General features: G+C 42.4%; 1 protein-coding gene across 1 annotated transcript in view; it reads right to left on the bottom strand.

Annotated features, from left to right (window-relative positions):
* Positions 1-12,471, bottom strand: part of pip4k2aa (phosphatidylinositol-5-phosphate 4-kinase, type II, alpha a) — a 253,962-nt gene extending 241,491 nt beyond the window's left edge. Inside the window, exon 1 of the mRNA XM_048520102.1 lies at positions 12,044-12,471. Coding sequence (XP_048376059.1) covers positions 12,044-12,175 — 132 coding nt within the window. The 5' untranslated portion in view covers positions 12,176-12,471. The remainder of the gene's footprint in view (positions 1-12,043) is intronic.
* Positions 12,472-24,830: the final 12,359 nt, after the last annotated feature.

Consider the following 24,830-nt stretch of genomic DNA (forward strand, 5'->3'; position numbering starts at 1 on the left):
GGGCACCAATGACCGGCACCATGTACATACTAACACAATACAAACAACAGAAGTAGACTATATAATCTTTATATCCGCTCTGCCATTCAAAACATTCTTACATCAATTCTACCTTTCTGATCTACATTCGTGTCCCCTTAATTTTACTAGTGCCCAAAAATTGATAAACTCAGTCTAGAAAACAGTCCATAATTGAACAGTATCATCCTCTGCAAGAACAAATTTCTTCTCAGTCAAGTCTAAAATGACTTCTTTTTATCATGAGATTATGAACCTCAGCTCTACATACTTCAGCCTCACAGTATCCACTTTGTCATGCCCTCTTAATTTTGTACAGGCACACTAACATGAATTATTTTCTAATCCTTCTAAAATCCAAACAAACAATGTGGACCCATCTGGCCCGCTCATCCGGAGACTGCCATCTCATCTGGTAAGTGATAATAAAATGTGAGGCTGGATGAACACAGCAGGCCAAGCAGCATCTCAGGAGCACAAAAGCTGACGTTTCGGGCCTAGACCCTTCATCAGAGAGGGGGATGGGGGGAGGGGACTGGAATAAATAGGGAGAGAGGGGGAGGCGGACCGAAGATGGAGAGTAAAGAAGATAGGTGGAGAGAGTGTAGGTGGGGAGGTAGGGAGGGGATAGGTCAGTCCAGGGAAGACGGACAGGTCAAGGAGGTGGGATGAGGTTAGTAGGTAGCTGGGGGTGCGGCTTGGGGTGGGAGGAAGGGATGGGTGAGAGGAAGAACCGGTTAGGGAGGCAGAGACAGGTTGGACTGGTTTTGGGATGCAGTGGGGGGGGGGGGGGGGGGGGGGGGGGGGGGGGGGGGGGGGGGGGGGGGGGGGGGGGGGAGAGCTGGGCTGGTTGTGTGGTGCAGTGGGGGGAGGGGATGAACTGGGCTGGTTTTTTGTCCCTCCAGGGCAAGTATGCCCTTCCTCTGGTAAGGAGACCAAAGTGTGCACAGCATTGAGGTGTAGTTTTTGCAAAGCCCTGTATAATTGCAACAAGATTGAATTACTGTTAAAATACCACCCTCCAATAGAATGCCTTTCCAAATGCTTTTTGTACTTGTATGCTAAGTTTAAAAGAATTACAAGAACACCAAAATCTCACTGAATACCAAAATGTACTAGTCATTTTCCTTTTAAAAAAATTCTGGTTTCCATTGTTCCTCCTAAACAATGACACAACATTAAATCCAACAATGGTAGGTCAGTGGGTCTTACCTCAACAATCTAAACACTTTAGAACAATAACCTGGGACATAAACAAGACAGAAAGTGTTGGAGAAAATCAGCAGGTTTGGCAGCGTCTGTGGGAATACAAATCAGTGTTAATGTTTTGAGTCCAATATGACAGTTCTTCAGAAAAATCAAAGAATAATCAAATGAGACTTAAAACATAACTCTGTTCCTAGCTTCACAATGCTGCCAGTCCCGAATTTCTCCAGCCTGTTTTTTAGTTCAGATCTCCAGCATCCAGTTTGGTACACGTCACTTAGACAATGGCGGATTAATTAAGGAAAACCATCATGGATTTGATAAAAGCAAATGGGAGGAAAACCAACTACATTGAGTTTTTGATAAAACAAACTGATGAGGATAATATAAATGTCATGATATACACAGACTTCCAAATACATTTAGCAAAATGCTACATAACAGGTTTGTTAGCAAAGACAAGGCCTATGGAATATGGGGAAAAATAGCAACATGAATGCAAAGTTAGTTGAATGACAAAAAAAGAGTGGTGAATACAGCTTTCAGTATAGAGGGCTGCATATAGTATGCAGCGTAAGGATTAACACTGAGATCATTGATCTTCTAGATCTATATTAATGATCCAGGCTTGGGTCTACACAACACAATTTCAAAATTTGCTGATGACGCATTAGTTGATACCGTTGTAAGCTGTGATATGAATGCTGATGGATTTCAAGTGGATATGGATAGGGTGGTGGAATGGGTGAACACATGGCAGATTAGTAGTGCCATACTTTGTTTGAAATATGAAGAAAGGTAATATGACATAATGGATACAATTCTAAAGTGGGCACAATATTGAGTGACCTGTTGTTTGTATGTGCAGAAATCATTAAGACTTACAGGGCAGATTTAGAAACTATATGGAAAGGAAATGGAGATGCTAGGCTTTACAAATTAAGATTTAGAGCAAGGAAGTCACAATGAATCTTTATTTTAAAATGCTTTGAGTTTGACTGGAGTGTTCTATACCTCTGGACATTGCACTTTAGGAAGTGAATGAAGTGTTCTTTAGAGAGTATGCAGGAAAGATTATGAGATTGATTCCAGGAAACAGGAACTTTGCTTATGCAGATAGTTTTCAGAAGGAGAAGTTATTCCCCTTAGAGTACAGTGCATTCATTTAGTACTCCTTTATCTGTAACTTCCTCAAAGAACTCCCAATAAATTGGTTAAACATAATTTTTTCTTTCACAAAAAAGTGACTGTTTGATTACCTTTAACTTATCCAAAGGCCCTCCTAAAACTTCAGTAACAATAGCTTCTAATATTTTCCCTATGACAGATGTTAGTTACCCGATGTCTACTTTCCAACTTCCTATCTCCATTCATTTTGAAGAAAGGAGTTACATCTTCTATCTTCAAATCTAGTTGGACTTTCCCTGAATCTAGGGAGCTATGGAAAATTAAAATCAATGCATTAGTTATTTCACTAGCCACATTTTTAAAGATTTTAGGATGAAATATTACTGTATACCCTTATCAACCCACCGGTCCAAATATTTACTTAGAACAACTTCTGTGACGATTGTAATTTTCCTGAGATCCCCCCCATCATTATCAATTTATAGCTGTTTCTGAGATGTTATTTGTACCCTCTATAGCAAATATAGATTTTTCTGCCATTCTTTTATTTTCTATTATCAATTCTCTGGCCTTACCTGTTATAAAACCGAAACTCTCATAGTTACAAAATGAAAAGTGAACAATTTACAGAAACTCTTACGAATAAATTTTATCTTTAAAGCCACTTTTCCCTTGCACTTTCTTTTCCTTATTACAAACATTAACAGCCTTTTTATATATTTTATCTAATCTTCTGACCTCCCTTTTTCTTTAAGTTTACTACTATCTTTAGACTTTCTAGTTAACCTAGGACACTGGGTCTGTCATTTGGAATTTTTCCTCACTCAAAGAACTGTCTGTATATATGTAGAGTAACATATTCAGAAATAATCCCTTAAAAGCTTGCCGCTACACATTTACCATCCAGTTCTTTAACTCGATTTGCCAATTCACTTTAGCCAGTTCTACTTTCATTCCCGTATTTAAGTTTAAAATAATAGTCTTGGACCAACTCCTTTCTCCCTCAAACTATATGTAAAATTCAATCATACGATGATTGTTGTTACCTGGGGCACCATCACAATAAAATCTTTAGTTAATCCTCACTCATTGAGCAATACCAGGCTTGGTATAGTACACTCTCTGGATGGTTCCAGAATGTGCTGTTCTAAGAAACTGTTCTGAAAACATTCCATGAACTCATCTAGGCTACCTTGGTCTTACTTTTCCAATCTATGTATATTAAAATCTCCCTTGATGAGCACCTTACCTTTTGACAAGCTCCTATTATTTATTCTCTTAAAGATGAAAATTAAGAAAGAAAATCAACAATTTTGGCAGAACTTGCAGTGGAGCAGATGTCCAGAGTGTTCAGTTTGAAGAAAAGGTCATCCAATGGAAAGTGTCAATTGACTGTCTTCTGTTTCTCCACCCTACCATAAACAGTCCACAGAACCTCACCAATCATATCTTTCTTAGCTATACTTTTTATGTTAAATTTGAATCATTTATTTATTATAGCAAGGCCTTGTATAAAGGTGCCAGGTTAAATGAATGACATTTCATTGCTAAGTGTGCCATGTTTTTATAAATTTATTTACACAAACACAATGCATTTGCAACAAGAGATTATTGTATTAAATTTTTAGTTCTGAACTTTCATCTTGCTAAATCTAATATCACAACAAATAATGATTTTAAAAATCTTGGTGTCTCAATTAGATTTTGCTGGTTCCTGTAACAACAAGCTGTAGGCCCACCAGATTAAATTGTCAAAACATTACAAAAAAATTTGCAATATCAGATTAAAAACTGAATTTCAGTAGTTTTTTTGTGATTAGCAGACAACAAATAGCTCCTTAACTGTGTATCTACCACAGCCATTTGGCAAGCACTGAATGTGAATTTTTAATAAATTGCTTCCCTTGAGAATATCACAGCACTAATTAAACCAGCAGCTGGATAAAATTTCTCCTCTCCACTTACTTCATTCCTCACCTGTGCACAACTCAAGGCTATAGTTGAATTGCCCAATCTCAGTGTAAATCAAATTGCAAACAAACTGTGCTTCAATCTAGTTTCAAAATTTGCTACCTTAAACACTGATAAAGACATCTATTAATGCTCATTGTTAAAGCACATAGTGAAAATATTGCTTGCTCTAGCTTTCTGATCGCTTGTTGTAATTCCAGATGACACTTATTATCCTTGATCTTGGCAAAGTGTCTCAGGTAAAATATCTTGTTGCAAGACATTTTTTAAATGGCAGCTAACTAAATCCAGCTCATCTTTTCAACATCACATGGTACTGTCCCACTGTGAGTATTTACCTCACAATAGCTGCAGGGGAGAAAACCCAAAAACCAAAACACGGTAAAGAAAAAGCCAAATACCACAGACGCTGCAAGTCTGAAAAGAACATAAAAGATTCAAACTACTATGGGAATCCAGCAGCACCTGTGGAGAAAGAGAAGACATTCAATTGTTGTTTTCAGTTTGCAGATAAAACAATGAACTGCAGGTGATGGTTCTAATGAAGAGTCACCAGTGTTAGAATGTTAACTCTGCTTTCTTCCTACAGATGCTACCAGAACTGCTGAGTTTTGCCAGTAAACGTTTTAGTTTTAAGATCTCTCCTTGGAACCAAACAGTTTGGATGTGAACCAGGCAGTCTGGACTTCTGCGGGTTTTTCCAGATTTGCTGCTTTTTTTCCAGCTTTTCCAAATTTTAGCAAAACATCACTTTTTGTGAAAGTACAACTACATGTATAAGTATGGCATTTAGTTTGTGTAGAGAAGCACTCCTTATTTTGGTACCACATTCAACAGCTGCAACAGAATCTGGAATCAGATCTCTAAGCACTTTTTGTACGATTATACACTTCAAACTAGCTATTATCCTACTTACAGTATTGTGAATATATTTTCAAAAAGGGCTTGCTTATTAAAAAAGAGAAGCAATGAATGCCTTAGATCTCAAAATATTTTCAGTTTCACTGAAAACAATTTTTGAAAATGAGCATTTCAAAATATGATACAGGAAACTTTTCATTCAAGTTCAAGTTCTTTACTCACAAATCAATGTAGATTTCTCCTGAAAATCTGTACTTGCTTATTTTACAAATACATCTGTGTATGTAAAGTCAACACATGGTCACACTTGAGAAAATACATCCAATTATGTTCAGCATTGTGCAGGACAGGCTACAGTTCAAGACTCTGCTAAAATTAATTTACATTGAACATCTTAAATCTGTGTCAATGACTCAGTACAATCATGGAGTGTGATGATAATCATCTTTGTCTCCCCTTCTGTTAAAATATATTTCTTGATGAACTCAAAGCCAGTGACCTTGGGAATTTTTTCAGGTGAAAATATGTTGATCAAAAATATGTATGTGTCCAGAGCTCTGCTAAACCATTAAAAATACTGAATATTACTTTAAACAACATACACTAAACCATTTAGTATGTTTATTGGTATATACAAGGCAATGACAGTCATAAATTTGTACAGCACAGAGACAGACCCTTCAGTCCAACTTGAACAGATATCCTAAAATCATCTAGCCCCATTTGCCAGCATTTGATCAATATCCCTCTAAACCATTCCTATTCATGTGCCCATCTAGATGCCTTTTAAATGCTGTAATTGTACCAGCCACAACCTAGTAGCTTGAGCAGCTTATTCCATACATGCACACACACCTGTTCCCCCCCGCCCCCCAACCCCACCAGCACCAGATCCCTCTTTCCTTAAACCCATGCTCTCCAGTTTTGGACTCCCCTACCCTAGGATTCACCCTATCCATGCCCCTCATGAGTTTAGAATTAAGAATTAGGTTTTATTGTCATATGTACTCAAGTACAGGAGTACAGCGAAAGTTTATAATGATGCTTCTCATGGCACGATCCTACATACAAAGTACCTAGGCACAAATCTTAAATACAAAAAGAGGAAAAAAAGAAGAAATAAGTTGCATTAACTTCCAGTGATTCATAGTATAAGTTAGAAATAAGACACAGTTAAAAGCATAAATATTACAATCAGATAAACCGATTACAGATAAACATTATATTCAGAAGATTAGCATGGGCTCTTCCATACATGGTCTGACCAGGCTCACAAGCTGCTGACCACCTGCACTGATGATAGTCCAACAAACATCCCCACACCACACCATGCCTCCAGCCTGCTCTGCTCCGGCTCTCAGCCAGTCTTTGGCACTCAATGCCTCCAACCCGCTCTGCTCCAGTTCTTGGTCACCGCGCACCATTCCAGGCCTCCAGCTTGCTTCGTTTTGGCCATCAGCCACTCCAGATTTTATAAATCTCTATAATATCACCCCTCAACCTCTGATGCTCAAGGGAAAATTGCCCTAGCCTATTCAGCCACTTTTTGTGGCTCAAACCCTCCAACCCCAGTAACATCCTTGTAAGTCTTTTCTGCACCCTTTCAAGTTTAACAACATCTTTCCTAATAGCAAGGAGACCACAACTGAACACTATTCCAAAAGTGGCCTCATGAATAACCTGTACAGCTGCAACATGACATCCCAACTTCAATATGCAATGCAATAATCGATAAAGGCGTAGTACATTAAACGTTACTCCTACAGAAGACTTGTAAAAACGTGCTTCCTAGAATCAGCACAAAAATGAGTGAAATTTGAAGGACCTTCACTCTTCAACCAACGTCACTGGCAGAATCTTGTAATTTTGACCTGGGACTGGGCTCAATTTGTGAACAGGTCTTGATCTGGATGAAGTCAGTCTTAAGTGTAAGGGATCATTTAAAACAGGTAATTTATTTATAATTAAAATATCCAATCTTTTCTATTGGATGCACTAATTTTGCCCAATTAAATTGATATGGTGAGTGAAACATTAAATTGATAAACTCACATCCTGAAACATTAATTCCTTCTATCCAATGTTTAAGACTTAAGACCATATAAAGCAAACTCTGAAGACCTCTTTAAAGAGGTTGGAAAAATTCAAAGATAATGGGAACTGCAGACGCTAGAGAATCCGAGATAACAAAGTGATGAGCTGGATGAACACAGCAGGCCAAGCAGCATCAGAGGAGCACAAAAGCTGACATTTTGGGCCTAGACACTTCATCCGAAAAGGGGGAGGGGGAGAGAGTTCTGAAATAAATAGGGAGAGGGGGGAGGCCGATCGAAGATGGCTAGAGGAGAAGATAGGTGGAGAGGAGACAGACAGGTTAAAGAGGCGGGGATGGAGCCATTAAAGGGGAGTGTAGGTGGGGAGGTAGGGAGGGGATAGGTCAGTCCGGGGAGGACAGACAGGTCAAGGGGGTGGGATGAGGTTAGTAGGAAAGAAGTTGGGGTGTGGCTTGAGGTGGGAGGAGGGGATAGGTGGGAGGAGGGGATAGGTGAGAGGAAGAACAGGTTGGGGAAGCAGAGACGAGCTGGGCTGGTTTTGGGATGCAGTGGGGGAAGGGGGAATTTGAAGCTTGTGAAGTCCACATTGATACCATTAGGCTGCAGGGTTCCCAAGCGGACTATGAGTTGCTGTTCCTGCAATCTTCGGGTGGCATCATTGTGGCACTGCAGGAGGCCGAGGATGGACATGTTGTCTAAGGAATGGGAGGGGAGTTGAAATGGTTCGTGACTGGGAAGTGCAAGCGGTCCCCAAGCCTCTGCTTGTTTTCTCCAATGTAGAGGAGGCCACAATGGGTACAACGGATGCAGCATGCCACACTGGCAGATGTGTAGGTGAACATCGGCTTGATGTGGAAAGTCTTCTTGGAGTCTGGGATGGGGGTGAGGGAGGACGTGTAGCACTTCCTGCGGTTGCAGGGAAAAGTGCCGGGTGTGGTTGGGTTGGAGGGGAGTGTGGAGAGGACAAGGGAGGCACAGAGAGAATGGTCCCTCTGGAGAGCAGACAAGGGTGGGGATGGAAAAATGTCTTGGGTGGTGGAGTTGGATTGTAGATGGCGGAAGTGTCGGACGGTGATGCAGCGGATCAGGAGGTTGGTGGGGTGATAAGTGAGGAGTAGGGGGATTCTCTTTAGGCGGTAATTGCGGGGACGGGGTGTGAGGGATGAGTTGCGGGAAATGTGGGAGACACGGTCAAGGGCGTTCTCGACCACTGTGGGGGGAATGTTGTGGTCTTTGAAAAACGAGGACATCCGAGATGTACGGGAGTGGAATGCCTCATCCTGCGAGCAGATGCAGCGGAGGCGAAGGAATTGAGAATAGGGAATGGTATTTTTGCAGGAAGATGGGTGGGAGGAGGTGTATTCTAGGTAGCTGTGGGAGTTGGTGGGCTTGAAATGGATATCGATTTCTAGGTGGTTGCCCGAGATGGAGACAGAGAGCTCCAGGAAGGTGAGGGAGGTGTTAGAGATGGTCCAGGTGAACTTGAGGTTGGGGTGGAAGGTGTTGGTGAAGTGGATGAACTATTCCAGCTCCTCGTGGGAGCATGAGGCGGTGCCGATACAGTCATCAGTGTAATAGAGGAAGAGGCGGGGTTTGGGGCCAGTGTAGGTACAGAAGAGGGATTGTTCATGTTTATTAAAAATATGTTAAAATATTTAAATATTTTTTCTCAAGCCATGTGTTAACTCCTGATCAAAAGACAGGCAATGTAATCTATTCCCAAATCTTTTCCAGTGCTGCTCTATAATTCAATAACACAAGTGCCACCTAGGCCAAATCTATTCATTAGCACCTTACAGCACTATGTGCAAGCATTCTTATAGCCATTGCATTTTTGTTTCATAATAATATTAGATACTCAAATAAAATGACAAGCAGCAATTTAGTTAAAAAAAAATCAAAATTCCTGCCAACTGGTCTACATATGGTTGATTTACCAGTTAAGTCAATTGTTACTTGTTATGCATGAATCTCCAATTCTGCATTCTTGTTTATTTATATCATTTGTTTTCAGTATGTAAAACAAAATTAGATACCATTTTAAAACATGAATTTCTATTCAGAACAAATGAAAAGTATGAGAATCTTAAGTGAAAGAGGTTGCAGTTAAATATGAACAGTTTTAAAATACATAAAAAAAGGCCAGACATAATAACACCATAACAATTCTATCCAATTTTGCATTAAGACTGCCTTTTTGCAAACATTTTTGCAACATTGACACATTTATAAATAGTATCTAAAAAGTTGTCACCATAAGCCTGAGCTTCTGAGTAGCAAAACTACGTAGAAATATCAGCACATGTAGAAGGTCATTTGCCCCAATTTCCCAGCATCATGTTAACTACATAAGAGATATTTTACTCCAATCCTGTTCCTCTGCACCATTACTTCAGTACTATGATGAAAATAAATGAAGGTCAACGTCTCTGTCTTTCCCTAAAACTCTGTCTATCTCAGCCTTGAACATACTTAACAACCCCAGCCTCAATAGCCCTCTGCAGTAAAGACCAAAGCAGAGACTACAAAAGTATGGATATCTAGTCCAAAGAGAAGGCCCCCAGTTACTTCAGCATAGCAAACCAAACCAAACCTACCACTCAATTTTAGAAGTCATCCTTGTCTGTCACTAGAGAATCTCCAGTTCTTTTTAAAATATCAATTGCTTTTGATGCCTATTCCTTGCAATGCAGAATCACAGGGTCCTGCAATTGCCAATCTTTATGTCTTAAGCCTTCTCCCATTTGTCCAATGAAAGTCCCATATGCGTTCATAAAGTTTGAAAGAAGGATTCCTAGCAAAGTCCACAATTCATTTCTAACACTGTAAGGCCAAGAAGCTTGCATTACAGAATTAATCAGTGTTTCACTCAGATTACTGAAAACCACTGCATGACTGAATTTGCTGAATATACCCTAAATTGAAGTATTGTAAAAAAAGACTAATTCACAAAATGTTTGGCACATAGTTACATCCAAAAAAAATGTACAGAAGATGAAAAGCAGTTTTATTTTGAAAATTCTCCTTCAGAACTCATACATTAGGCCATCCCGTCCCTTTGTCCCAAAAGAAAGCAAGATCTCACAGTTGCACAGGTACTACCATTACCAACTGATGATACTAAAGCAATACATGAAAGCCTAACAACAAATTCCTAAAACTGTTACAATTAATTTCATAGTTAAGATGGAGAACTCAATTTTTTTAATGTGTAAAAGTGAAAAAATGACAGTTCCAAAAGGAAGGGAATCACAGTCCAATAACCATGGTGTACTGAAACAAACCATAGCACATTGAAATTAATATCCTATTGTTACTAGTCAAAACAGCCATATTTCTCTATCACAAAACTCACCTCGGGTTCAAATTTCAAAATTAAACAGGTTTAACAATTTAACTTTATGGGAACCATTAACAAGTGATAATTTGTAGCACTTAATGTAGATCTTTCCCCCAATCCTGCAACGTGCAGTGAGAATGAGCCAGTGAGATGGACCATAGAATGCATATGTTCATCCAGGGCCTGAACCAAGACCATGTTAGTTTCAGTTACTGTTTCAATCTCCAAAGTAAAGATTGGAACACTTTATTGATTATATATACACATACTAAGAGTTACTCAGTCACACAGCAGTTAAGATGCATTTATGTATTGACATAAGCAACTGACATTCAAGCCACTCTTAAAAGAGAAATCTACCTAAACTAGTTACCACTTTTCTTCCTCTAGATGGAGGAAGCACCTTTCATCTTTTGAATGATTTGGTTATGATAAATTAGTTATAATGGTGCAGACATAGATTGTGTGTTGACACACGAATTAACAGCCTGCTCTGGACTGCCACATTTTCAAAACCTTGGCCTTCAGTACTTCGTTTCCGTAAAACTCTGCTTTGAAAATAAGCATAGAGGTGATGTTGTACATCCACAAGTTCTGACAGCAGAACATTGAGGATCGATGAAATAGCATGTCACCCTGACTGCCTACAATATCAAGTGCTGACATGCAAAACTGGAGGTCAGAACACCAGCCTAAACCATAACAATAATACGTACGCAAAAGGTACAACAGCCAGTGCATTTGCTTAGCTGATCAAAAAATATGAATGATGCATTTTTGGGGGGGCGGGGGGGGGGAAGGGTACTATGTGTTAGCTCTTACAGGAAACAAGAATCAACGCAGTTGTCATTTGCCAAACTGCTGCACAATTTTTTAAAAGCGCAGGTTTCCGCCCCGCCCCCTTCACTTTGGGCTTTCCTTTCAGGAATCACATTGGACTCAGGATCTTGGTGTCAATTGGTCAACAGAGCTGTCAGTCGTAATTACCTCACAACTCGACAGCAAGTTGACATTAAGGGGTTTCCAGGCCGTCGCCTTTGGTCTTAAAAAAACCGCTAGGAGTCACATGAACAGGGTGCAGGCCCTCGGCCAAATACCTCGGCTCACTCCCATCATAGACACATAATATGAAGCACGTTTACTTAAAGCTAACTGTGGCTTTTATCTGTCAAATGCAACGCTCTTAAAAGGACTTGTCATTTCATAGACTCACCTTAAACGAAATGCTGCAGGGTCATTCCTATTTATCACATCTTCTCCGTAACATCATAATGCACATGCACGGCATAGATTTTTAAATCTCATCAAATCCCATGTCTATTAGCTTAGGTGAAATGAAATGGAGGGAATATCCAGGCGCAAAGATCAAGTAACCTGTCCGAGGAATATCCAGCTAATGTGATTTCCTGCAGAAGTTACACACAGCAGTTACCGCATTTCATGACGTTTTTTAAAACAGACTTACCGAGTGATTGACTCCCCACATAAGGACGCTAAGCAATGGATCACTAGCTCGAAACAGCTTTACTTTCTGAGCCACAAAATGTTTCTTCTTGGTTTTCGTTTTGCTGGCGAATGTTGTACTGTTCGCTGCCATCTTTCTCCCTGTCTCGCGTTTTCCTTTTATTCACCAAATTATTTTTTATCTTTGTAATTGTTGAAATGGGAATGTTTACAATTTAAAAACAAAACTTAAGACGTCTTCTTCCTTCCCCTCATTGAAAACAAAGAGTTAGGACGGTTATGATCAGGAATTGTTTTGGGGTGGCGGTGGTGGTAGTAGTAGCTCACACTGGTTACTATATATTCTTCAATGTCCTGTCGCTTCCGGACCTTGATGAGTGTATATGAGAACTGCGAGGAGGCGAGGCTCCAGCTACAAGCCGCACACTGCAACGCAGCCTGGAGACCTAGGGGCTAGGCGGGGAAACAAAAGGCATGTGATTGACAGCATTAGAAACCAAACACAATGAGACTCCAGCTTTGCAATGTTCTAAATAGGGCGGTACCTGAAAACATGCGACCAATCGCAGGATTGCACGAGACGATTTGATTCCCGCATGCATCTGAGAGAATAAAAGCCATCAAGTTGGGTTGTGGAGTGAGTGGGCGTAATGTGGTATTTTAGAAGCATCTGAAAAATGCTTGAAACTTTATATCTTTCCGTTATGTGTACCAAGTAAATAAGATAATCCGAGAAGCCAGGGCTGGACAAAGTGTACATCTTGCTAGGGACGGAGATCTACCAAAATAGTCGTGTGGAGAAACTTGTTTTCTGAAATGAATGTGGTAGAATTCTGAAATATGTAATGGTTGAATCGATAAAATCAGAATTATCTCTGATGAAGAATATTAATTTTGTACATTATTTATTGTTAGCGATATATTTACAATGTTTTGTATAGGAAATAACGCCGCTGTCCGGTAAATGGCATGAATTACGTTTCTTCTCCCGAAGGAAGTAGGATAACGACGAGGATTGATCATAGTACGGTATCTCCAAATGTTTAGGTTTTATCACTGCGCTTTGAATTAATATACCTCAGTTGAATCAGGTAACTCCTGTTGGAGGGTTTGCTAAGTGTTTCATGTTTTATCGGTGCCACAAGCATTGCAATCACTCGCAATGATGTACCATCTGTAACGTAATAAAGATGCCAGAAGACGGTACCCAGGGTCGTCAAGAGGCAAAGCCTAACAGTTCTGTAACTTGGGAAAAAGTATAACGCTGCAAGATTAACCCCAAAATAAATCTTGCATAAATGTACCAATCGTAAACACGAGCACCCACCACACGTGCCCTCTATCGACAATTCCCAGTTTTCTGTCCCTCCTTTTATTGGTGATGGTTTAGTTTTGATTCTATGAATTTTGACCTTTTAAGTCTTTACAAATCAAACACATCTGATTCCGGATATTCATTTTGGAAGTTAGAGCAACTAGAATATTTGTCATTTAACCAGGGATCTTTTGACAAGTGGCAAAGGATTCGTGACTGGGTTGAGTGCAAATAATTTCAATGGAAAGCATGAAAAATGTAATTGGTGGCACAAAAAACGAAATATGACCGACAACAAAAGGAAATTCTTGCAGGATGTTGAATTAAAATAATTTTAAAAATACAATTGCATTTATTAGCACTCAGTTACTTAATTTCCAGAAGCAGGGATTTAGTGTTCCAAAACAGTTATTCGATTATTGGACGCTCGGTTGGATTCCTACGAATTCCGTTGCTTCCTGAGACAGATATTAAGTAGAAGTATAGAAGCATCATACTATATAGTGTCAAACATAGATTGGATCATATGAGGCAAAGAGCTGTTCAAAGTACAGCCTTATTCTGATAATGGTGGAAACTAAGATGGACTCAGAGCCGAACAGATAAATTGAATCATATTTTAGAATGGAACCTTGGGGCTATTTGACATTGGCATGTCAGGAACATTTGGGATCAGTTTTGCTAGTTTCTAACAGTGCCTGTTGGTGGAGTTACTGGCAGTTCCATTTTGTTGTGAAGCAGTGACGAGTGGATTTGAAAAACAAAGTAAAGACGTACATATAGTGTTCAAAATCAGACGCTAATTTCAGTGCAGTGTGGAACTTTGGCATGATATCGTGGATAACAGATATCTGTATTGACGAGTAACGTTTGCCTCTGAGGTAGGATTTTGAGGATTAAAATTTCACTCCAGGAGTCTTGAGTATATAATTTACTTTGCCTGACACTTGACCTAAGGAATCCTGAACTATTGATATTGTTGTAATTTAACAGAGAGATCATATCAAAGTGGATGTAGATGATTATGTGCCTCAATTCAAAGAGAAGGGCAGTTTCCCCGATCGTTCTGGCGATGACATGTCTCTCACTAGTACAAATTATCTAGTCAGTATCTAACCGCTATTTATAGGCACTTGTGTGTTTAAAGAGCAAAGAACAGTACAGCACAGGAATAGGCCCTTCGGACCATCGCAACTGTGCTGACATGTGACGCCTTTATAAACTGAAACGCTTTTTGCCTCTACGTGATCCCTATTACTCTACTGCCTGTTCCTTCGTGTATCGGCCGAGATATCTCTTAAACATTGCTATTATATTTACCTCTATCACTCCCTCTGGCAGTGCACTTATCACCCTCTGTGTAAGAAACCTGCCCCTCATCTTTAAACTTTCACCCTTCTACCTTAAGCTTATGTTCCGTAGTAATTGACAATTCTAAATAAAAACTGAAAGAGCAATGGAAGTTGTAAATCAGAAACAAAAGAGAAATTGCTGGAAAAGTCCAGCAGGTCTGGCAGCATTTGTGAAGACAAGTCAGAGTTAACGTTTCGGGTCAAGTGACCCAACCTTAGAACTAATGGTAGTTAGGAAAATGTCAGTATAAACGAGAAGATAGGTTGGACGGATATTTTTACCCTGGCAAAAAATACTCAGACTAACCATTATATCCATACCTCTCATAATTTGGTAAATTTCTATCAGGTCATCCCTCATCCTTCAATGTTCAAGCAAAAACAAACCAAGTTATCCAATCTCTCCTCATAGCTAATACTGTCCTAAGGCAACATCCAGGTGCATTATTTCTGTACCCTCTCCAAAGCCTTCACATCATTCTGGTAATATGGCAACAGAATATTCTAAATGCGGCCTAAATAAAATTTGATACCACACAACAACAATTTTTATACTCTATGCCCTGACCAATGAAGGCAAGCATGCTATATGCCTTCTTGTCTAGCTTATCTACATGTGTTGCCACTTCCAGGAAATGGTGGACCATCCTGTCTAAATCTAGATCCATCTAAATGTTGATGCCCCTGTGGATTCTAACATGTACTGTATATTTCCTCCTTCATTAGATCTTTCAAATTGCATTGCCTTGCATCTGTTCAGATGACACTCCAACTACCACTTCTCTGCCCAAGTCTCCAGCTTTTCGATATCATGTTGTATCCTCTGGCAATCGTCTTCACTACCCACAGCTCCCCCAATCATTGTGTCATTCACAAACACATTCAGCTCCAAAGTATTTATATATATATCACAAACAACAGGGATCCCAGCACTGATCCCTGTGAAATACCACTGGTCACAGCTCTCCAGTCAGAAAAGCACCCTTCCCCACTAATCTGTATTCTATGACTAAACAAGTTCTGTATCCTTTTTACCAACTCACGTGGACTTCACCTTTTGTATCAGCCTGCCATAAGGGATCTTGTCATGCTGAATCATATGCCTGTATGTGCATGGACAGAATGGACATTTTTCTAGTTTAAATGTGAAAGAACAACATGACATTTGGACAATTTACTTTGAACCCAGATGATCACTTTATTGCTTTTGAAAACACAGCAAACACACTTAAAGGTCTATAAAACTCAACTAATTTATTCAGGACTTAATTGAATAATACATGCTTTTAACTACTAGAGTATCTCAGTCACTGTCTTTCACTACCCTGGGTTCTTGAATTAACCCCAAATATTATTTCCCAGGAGACTTAGCAGCCAGCTAGACTGGAAGTCTTCTCAATGCCTTCACCACACCTCTAGAATCCTGCTCAAACTAAGGGGTTTCCTGGGCTACTATTTATATAGTTCAGACCTGCCAAGTTGTCATTCCAATTTTCTTATTTGGAATTGCTTGTGAAACTTGTCCAATCTTAAATGATTTTACTGTAAGTATTTAGCAATGGTTGAATTCCTTTGATTTCTGCAAATCATTTTGACTTTTATGGTCTCAACCATATTGGTCTTCACAGCAGCTGGAATGCCGTTCTGTTCATTCTTCCTAACTGCAGCTTGAATTTTGGGCATGGTAACCTATTTACCCTAGAAAACCACTTTCTACAAAGTCTTCTGTCCAGCTTGCAGTTAACCTGTTCTAGTCCACTGTAAAATCTTATATCAATTCCCATATCTTCGGCCTTATCCAACATCTCCCCCACTTTTGATCCAAAGATTTATCTGAGAATCATCTGGGTTTGCTAATCCTCCAGATCACCTCTAGACAATGGTGAATATTGCCTCCTTAGAGTGATTTAATCTCAGCAAAACATTACCTCTTTTGTGTTATTTGGTGATACAATTTAAATAGTTGCACTTGTAATAAACGTTACCAATCATTTTACAATACCTTACTTATTTTCCTTTTGTTCCACAGTAACTACATTGTTATACGCATTCCACATCTTACAAAAGAAGCTTAATATCAATACAAATCATGATGAGTGAGTTGAAAGGAATGCTATAAACTAGTGTATCTCTGTAATTCTTACCTTAATAAGCAGTCATACAAGCTATGTTTTGGCATCTGATACCAATCCCTGTTATTAGTCTCTTCCATTTCTTAACTTTCCATGTTAACAAGCACCATAAGATTATTACAATAACATGTATAACAAATTGAATTATAACAATCACTTGAGATATAATCCTGATCCGCCGACGAGCCTGAGTGTTTGCCCCCAATTCCAAATATTACGCCAAAATACTTGGAGCCTGTAAAACCCTATCTGCCTCTTCTGTATGACTGTTGATCTCCTTCATGTGCATAGTCTGTTTATGGATATCTTCCTTTACCTCAAGAATGATCTTCACCCAGTCTGCAATGAATTGTGGAATAGATGGAAGTTCAGTAGCTATGAACCACCATAGGTCCTCATCTGTATCATTTGGATGGACAGATAGAGACACAAGCAGTTCCTCACCGGATTCTGTCTTAAAGAGGACTTGATGACCAAATGGTCAAGTCAGAGGAATTAACGCTAAAGTCAGGGTGCGCCATGTTCATTCCTTTTGGTATCCTGAGGCTATTGTGGCAATATAGTTGGTATCTCAGACTTGGTTGGTGAGAGTGAGGCTTCTGACATGGCACAGGAGTGTCTTCTCCCCCACCCATGTCTTCAGTTGTTCATCCGGCACCCAGTCTTGTACTCTGTGGGTGTCTAATTGCAACATATGTGGGCCAGCCATAGACAGAAGCCTGCTAGCATGTGTAGAACAAATTGCTGTCTTCTTATTGTATGCCATGACCTGAGCCTTTCTGTCTATGATCTGTTGAGTAATATACTGGAGGGGTCCCAACATGTTGGTGGTGTTCAGAATCACCTGTTTTGCTTGCCATCCTATATTACCACTCTTTTCCTGATTCTGATATCTCTGTTCTGTATTTATCCTTATCTTTTACCAGAGGCCATGATGTGGAGGTGACAGTGTTGGACCGGGGTGGACAAAGTCAGAAGTCACACAATACGAGGTTATAGTCCAACAGGTTTATTTGAAATCACAAGCTTTTGAAGCACTGTTACTTTGTCAGGTGACGTTTTTCTGGAGGGACTATAACTGATAATCCACTTCCGCTATGCTCAGAGTGTTAACAGTCACCACCCATGATGCATGGCCAGCTTCCAATAATTCTATCAATCCCTTTCCCCTCCTTTTCTGTTCCAGTGCAGATTCACTATGACTGAGTTCTCTCTGGAGCAAATGATCAAAGAGTTGCTAGGTATTCACACCAAGCCAGCATCTATACGTCTGGCATGTTAAACACTACTTGTACATGCTTATACTCTGTTTCTTCTGAAACAAATCCTAATCCCCTACTATTTCTCTGCAGTTCAATACGCCATGGTTCTGGGGTAGTTCCTAAGGTTGTAGTGATGGTACTTACTGAGCTAGCTCTGTACACTATGAAAGACTCTGGTCCATGGCATTAGCTGCACTCATCCACCTCAGGTAGGAATGACTCTATATCCGAAGAGTCAGGCTTGCAGCTTGCACACTGCTCTAATGCCCTCGCTGGGGCTGTCACATTTAACAGAGGAGATGGGCGCCACTCATCAAGTAAGAAACCGCAGCCTACTGCTACTTCAGACCAGGTAAGGAATGCCATTGCCATTCTGGAGCCTGTATCTTTAGTTGTAACCTGCACAAGGGCTCAGTGGCCAAATTACTCATCTGCAGGCTGACTTGTATTCTGTCCCAACATGGGGGATTACCATGACATTTGTTGGAATGCTTAAGGTTTTACAGCCAAGTGCAATCATCACCATCCCCTTTCCCTCATAATACAAACCTGTGGCCTGATCATCACGGGATCATCCCTTCATATGATGCACCACCATCATTGCTCAAGAACTCAAGCCTGACGATATTGACATCACTTCCCTGAGTGAAACCTAGTGAACAGAGAAAAGACAGCTCAGACAGAAAGGTGGTGGCGACACCTTTTCCTGGAAATGGAAGGCTGAAGAAGAGCACCATATCCATGGAGTTGGCTTCGCCATAATGAAAGAACTGGTGGACCAACTCGAAGACTTCCCCCGTGAAATAATTCAATGCCTCATGACACTCCGACTCACCCTTGCTCAGAACCAGTATGTTACAGTATTCAGAGCATAAGCACCAAACACTCGATGAGGCAGCTGAGAACAAGGTGGAGTTCTACTCCAGCCTTGACCAATCTCTCTCATGGGTCCCTGCAATGGACAAACTAATTGTCCTCAGTGACTTCAACACCAGAGTCAGAAAAAGTGCAGCCCTTTGGGGCAATGTAATTGGGAAAGAGGGAGTAGGAAAGCAAAATTCCAACAGCACCCTTCCCCTGACCAAATGCTGTGAACACAAGCTCCTCATCACCACTGCGCTATTCCACCAAAGGTACCAATATATGACAACATGGCAGCACCTGCAACTCCAAACACTGGCACCTCATTGACTACGTCATTGTCAGGGATCAGAAACAGATTAAAATCTGGGCAGACCATCACATAGTCTGAGCCAAGATCGCCATAAATATGGCGACCCACAGTGGAGACAACAGAAGCAGTACTGCAAGAAGTTGAATATTAAGACACTCAAAAGAACAGCCTCATACAATTAATTCCTCTCCACAAACCTAGCTACCCTCGGCAACACTGAGTCATAGGATCCCAACAACTTCTGGTCTGTCCTCAAGACTGCCATGATCAATGGTTGCATAAATTTGGTTGGTCACCCAAACAGGAAACATAGAGACTGGTTTGATGAGAATGATCAGGAGATCCAAGAACTGATAAGTCAGAAACGTATGGTATTTCTCAGTACAAAACAGCAACTGCACACAGAAGAGAAAAGGCAGACCTACAGGTGATGACTGAATGCTGAAATTCAACATTAAACCTGCAACATGAGGAAGCGGTAACAAAGTGTGGGGCTGGATGAACACAGCAGGCCAAGCTGTATCTTGGGAGCATAAAAGCTGACGTTTCGGGCCTAGGCCCTTCATCAGAGAAGGGGATGGAGAGAGGATTCTGGAATAAATACGGAGAGAGGGGGAGGCGGACTGAAGATTGATAGAGGAGAAGATAGGTGTAAAGGAGAGTATGGGTGGGGAGATAGGGAGGGGATAGGTCAGTCCAGGGAGGAGGACAGGTCAAGGGGGCAGGATGAGGTTAGTAGGTAGGAAATGGAGGTGCAGCTTGAGGTGGGAGGAGGGGATAGTGCAAGGAAGAACAGGTTAGGCAGGCAGGGACGAGCTGGGCTGGTTTTGGGATGCAGTGGGAGGAGGGGAGATTTTGAAGCTGGTGAAATCCACATTGATACCACGAGGCTACAGGGTTCCCAAGCGAAATATGAGTTGCTGTTCCTGCAACCTACAGGTAGCATCATTATGGCACTGCAGGAGGCCCAGGATGGACATATCGTCGAAGGAATGGGATGGGGAGTTGAAATGGTTCGCGACTGGGAGGTGCAGTTGTTTATTGCAAACTGAGCGGAGGTGTTCTGCAAAGCGATCCCCAAGGCTCTGCTTGGTTTCCCCAATATAGAGGAAGCCACACCGAGTACAGCAGATGCAGTATACCACATTGGCGGATCCAGGGGGCGGTAGGAAGATGCCAATGTAACTCTGTCCACCACCGATGGAACTTCGCCCACTGCCAACGGAAACCCGCTCGCCACTGACGTAACTCCGTCCACCATCAATGCCAGCGGCACTCCGCCCACCATCGACACAGCCCCGTCCAGAGCCAACGACGACATCGTTCCGCCCACAACCTCCACAGCCAGCAACCCCAGAGGAGACAGCCCCACTGAGCCTTGCCGAATTTTCACCATCCCCCCAGACCTCCCCCTGACAGAAGACGAACGGTCAGTGCTCAGCAAGGGGCTTACCTTTGCCCCCCTCCACCCATATATCAACGAATACCAGTCACATCTGGACATGGAGCAGTTTTTCCGCCACCTCCACCTCCACGCTTACTTCTTTAAACGGGAGCCTAACCCTCCCTCCTCTGACCGCTTCACCCACCTCCAACACAATTCCTCCTCCTGGACACCATCCCCAGGCCTCCCACCCTCCCTCGACCTCTTCATCTCCAACTGCACATCTTTGTAGGTTACGTGGAACAGTCCCTCTTCCGCACCTACACAGGCCCAAAACCCCACCTCTTTGTCCATTACATTGGTGACTGTATCGGCGCAGCCCCATGCTCCCAAGAGGAGCTCGAACAGTTCATCCATTTCACCAACACATTCCACCGCAACCTCAAGTTCACCTGGGCCATTTCCAACACATCCCTCACCTTCCTGGACCTTACTGTCTCCTTCTCAGGCAACCACCTAAAAACCGACGTCCATTTCAAGCCCACCGACTCCCACAGCTACCTAGAATACTCCTCCTCCCGCCCCACCTTCCTGCAAAAATTCCATCCCATATTCCCAATTCCTTTGCCTCTGCCACATCTGCTCCCAGGATGAGGCATTCCACTCCCGCACATCCCAGATGTCCTCGTTCTTCAAGGACCGCAACATCCCCCCCCAAGTGGTCGAGAACGCCCTCAACCGTGTCTCCTGCATTTCCACACCTCATCCCTCACACCCCGTCCCCACAATACTGCCAAGAAAGAATCCCCCTAGTCCTCAGGTACCACCCCACCAACCTCTGGATACAACGCATCATCCTCCAACACTTCCGCCATCTACATTCTGACCCCACCACTAAAGACATTTTTCCAACCCCACCCTCGCCTGTCTTCCAGAGAGACCACTCTCTCCGCGACTCCCTTGTCCGCTCCACATTCCCCTCCAACCCCACCACACTTGGCACTTTCCCCTGCACCTGCAGGAAGTGCTACACCTGCCCCCACACCTCCTCCCTCACCCCCATCCCAGGCCCCAAGATGACCTTCCACATCAAGCAGATGTTCACCTGCACATCTGCCAATGTGGTATACTGCATCCGCTGTACCGGTGTGGCTTCCTCTATATTGGGGAAACCAAGCAGATGCTTGGGGACTGCTTTGCAGAACACCTACGCTCGGTTCGCAATAAACAACTGCACCTCCCAGTCGTAAACCATTTCAACTCCCCCTCCCATTCCTTAGACGGCATGTCCATCCTGGGCCTCCTGCAGTGCCATAATGACGTCACCCGTAGGTGGCAGGAACAGCAACTCATATTCCGCTTGGGAACCCTGAAGCCTCATGGTATCAATGTGGATTTCACCAGCTTCAAAATCTCCCCTCCTCCCACTGCATCCCAAAACCAGCCCAGTTCGTCCCTGCCTGCCTAACCTGTTCTTCCTCTCACCTATCCCCTCCTCCCAACTCAAGCCGCACCTCCATTTCCTACCTACTAATCTCATCCCGCCCCCTTGACCTGTCCGACCTCCCTGGACTGACCTATCCCCTCCCTATCTCCCCAACCATACTCTCCTTTCCACCTATCTTCTCCTCTATCCATCTTCAGTCCTCCCCCACTCTCTCCCTATTTATTTCAGAATCCCCTCCCCATCCCCCTTTTCTGATGAAGGGCCTAGGCCCGAAACATCAGCTTTTATGCTCCTAAGATGCAGCTTGGCCTGCTGTGTTCATCCAGCCCCACACTTTGTTATCTTGGATTCTCCAGCATCTGCAGTTCCCATTATCTCTGATCACATGAGGAAGTGGTGGTGGGTGGACAAATCACTGGAGGGGCCCAACAAATGGCTGATGACCTTGATATGTTACGATCACTTCCAGACCAAACACCCAAGGCCCCACCCCACTGTTTGCCAATGCTGGAATGACTTATCAAAGCTAAAGAAGCCATCAAACAACACCTGGGTGAGCTCTTCGGGGAACTCCTCAACCAGGGCTCTGTTGGCAATCTGAGCATCCTTGAATACATCGCACAGCATGCTGTACACCACAAGCTCAGCAACACTCCAGCCCAGCATGAAGTAGAGAAGGCCATCCGCCAGGTTTGGAACAACAAAGCTGCCAGAGCAGTCAGTATCTCCATTGAGGCACTGAAGTGCGGAAGCAGAGAATTCCTGTTGCAGCTATACACCTTTGTCAGACTTGTTTGGAAGGAGAAGAGCAACCTGGAGAGCTCCAAGATACCAAGGTTGTCAGTATTTTCAAAACAAGGAACATCTGTTGTAAGTAGAGGGCAATATCCCTGCGATCGACCATTGGAAAAGTCACTGCCAAGGTCCTCCTGATCCATCTCCTCCCTGTGGCTGAGGAACCAATCCTGGAATCACAGTGTGGCTTTTGGCACAGAGGGACACCACAGACATGATTTTCACTGTGCAACTGCTGCAGGGGAATCGCAGAGAAAAGAACCTAGTCCTATAAAAGGCCTTCTTCAACCTTACAAAGGCCTTTGACACTGTCAATTAGGAAGCACAATGGAGCATTCTTCCCCATTTTGGTTGCATCATGAAGTTTGTCACTATCCTTCACCTGCTCCACAATGGCATGGAAGCCATGGCAACGACAAATAGCTCCATCAACCACTTCCCCATTTGGACGAGTGTCAAGCAAGCTGCATCACTGCCCCAATGCTGCTCTCGATCTATCTCACTGCAATGCTTCACTTCACCAACAACAAGCTCCCCGCCGGAGTGAAGCTAACTCATAAAACCAGCAGGAAATTATTCAATCTCCATTGCTTTCAAGCCAAAATCAAAGTTACACAAACCAGTGTCATCAAGCTGCAGGACACAAATGATGCTTGCATATGTGCAATCTTAGAGGATGTACTCTAGACCATTGTCAGCAACATTTTGGAGGCAAATGTGAGCATGGGTCTCATCTTGATCATCCGCAAGCTGAAGGTCTTCCACCAACTAACATTGTGGAGTGAATCCACGATCCTTAAGGTCCTTGGGGTGGCCTTAGAGAACATTGATCACTTCCGATACCTCGGAGTGTCCTGTCGGCCAAAACAGCTACTGATGAAGAGATCCAGCACTGTCTCCACTGTGTTAGCGTAGCCTTCAGTCGCCTGAGGAATATGCATTCGAGGACAACAACATCAGATCAGACACCAGAGTTATGGTTTACAGAGCTATGGTGGTTCCCGCCCTCCTGTATGGATCTGAAATGCAGACTGTCTACAGCAGACACCTCAAGGTCCTGGAGCAATACCACCAACACCGCCTGCGCAAGATTCTGCAAATCGGCTGGTCAAACACCTCAAGATTTGCCGTTGAGAAAAGCAAAAGTAGAATGCTGCCTACTAATACCCCACCTACGCCTTCCCATGACCACCTTCTGCCCAACTGTAACAGTGCCTGCAGAAGCTGCATCGGTCTGTACAGCCACCTACAAAGTCACCCTGACAGTGGAAGGGAATCATCTTCATCTGCAAGGGATTGCCAACGATGATGATTATGATATATCTCTGAGGATGTGTCGGCTGAATTGCATTGGAAGAGGGTAATGGTAATCGCAAAGCTTAGTTTCTCAATGAATAGTATTTCTATAATTTCCATCCTGTTATCTTGATCCTCTGCAAAACAAGTGTAATTTCTGCACTTATTTACAGTTTTATTCCGGAGTCGATCTGTGCACATCATTGGTCAATTCATGCATGTGTGGGACAGGCTGTAGCTGTGTATCCTCCACACCCCCGCCAGCCCATCTCAGTTTGGGCTAGATGTTTTATCCTTTGTATTCCTCTTTTGTTTTGGTTTTCATTTCTGTTTGTGAGCCTGAGAATTCCATCTGACCCTTAAGGGGCTAGGAAGTAAAGGACTTCTGCTGGATCTATATTTTGTTCAGATCAGTCTGGTGCCATATTTCTCTGCTTCCACTCCCATTCCAAATTTTCTATCTGTGGGGCATCACACTTTCCCAACACTATGTTTAAATGATGATAGTTATCCTGCTCCTCTCCAAATGGTTTTGACTGATTAATATGATACCAATCACTCTTGTTAGGGGCTATTAGCACCTTTTTGATAGACTGGCTTTATCTATAATTTTGTATGGTGAGGCAAATTG

This window comes from Stegostoma tigrinum, chromosome 2, assembly GCF_030684315.1.
Source record: "Stegostoma tigrinum isolate sSteTig4 chromosome 2, sSteTig4.hap1, whole genome shotgun sequence".
Taxonomy (NCBI): Eukaryota; Metazoa; Chordata; class Chondrichthyes; order Orectolobiformes; family Stegostomatidae; genus Stegostoma; species Stegostoma tigrinum.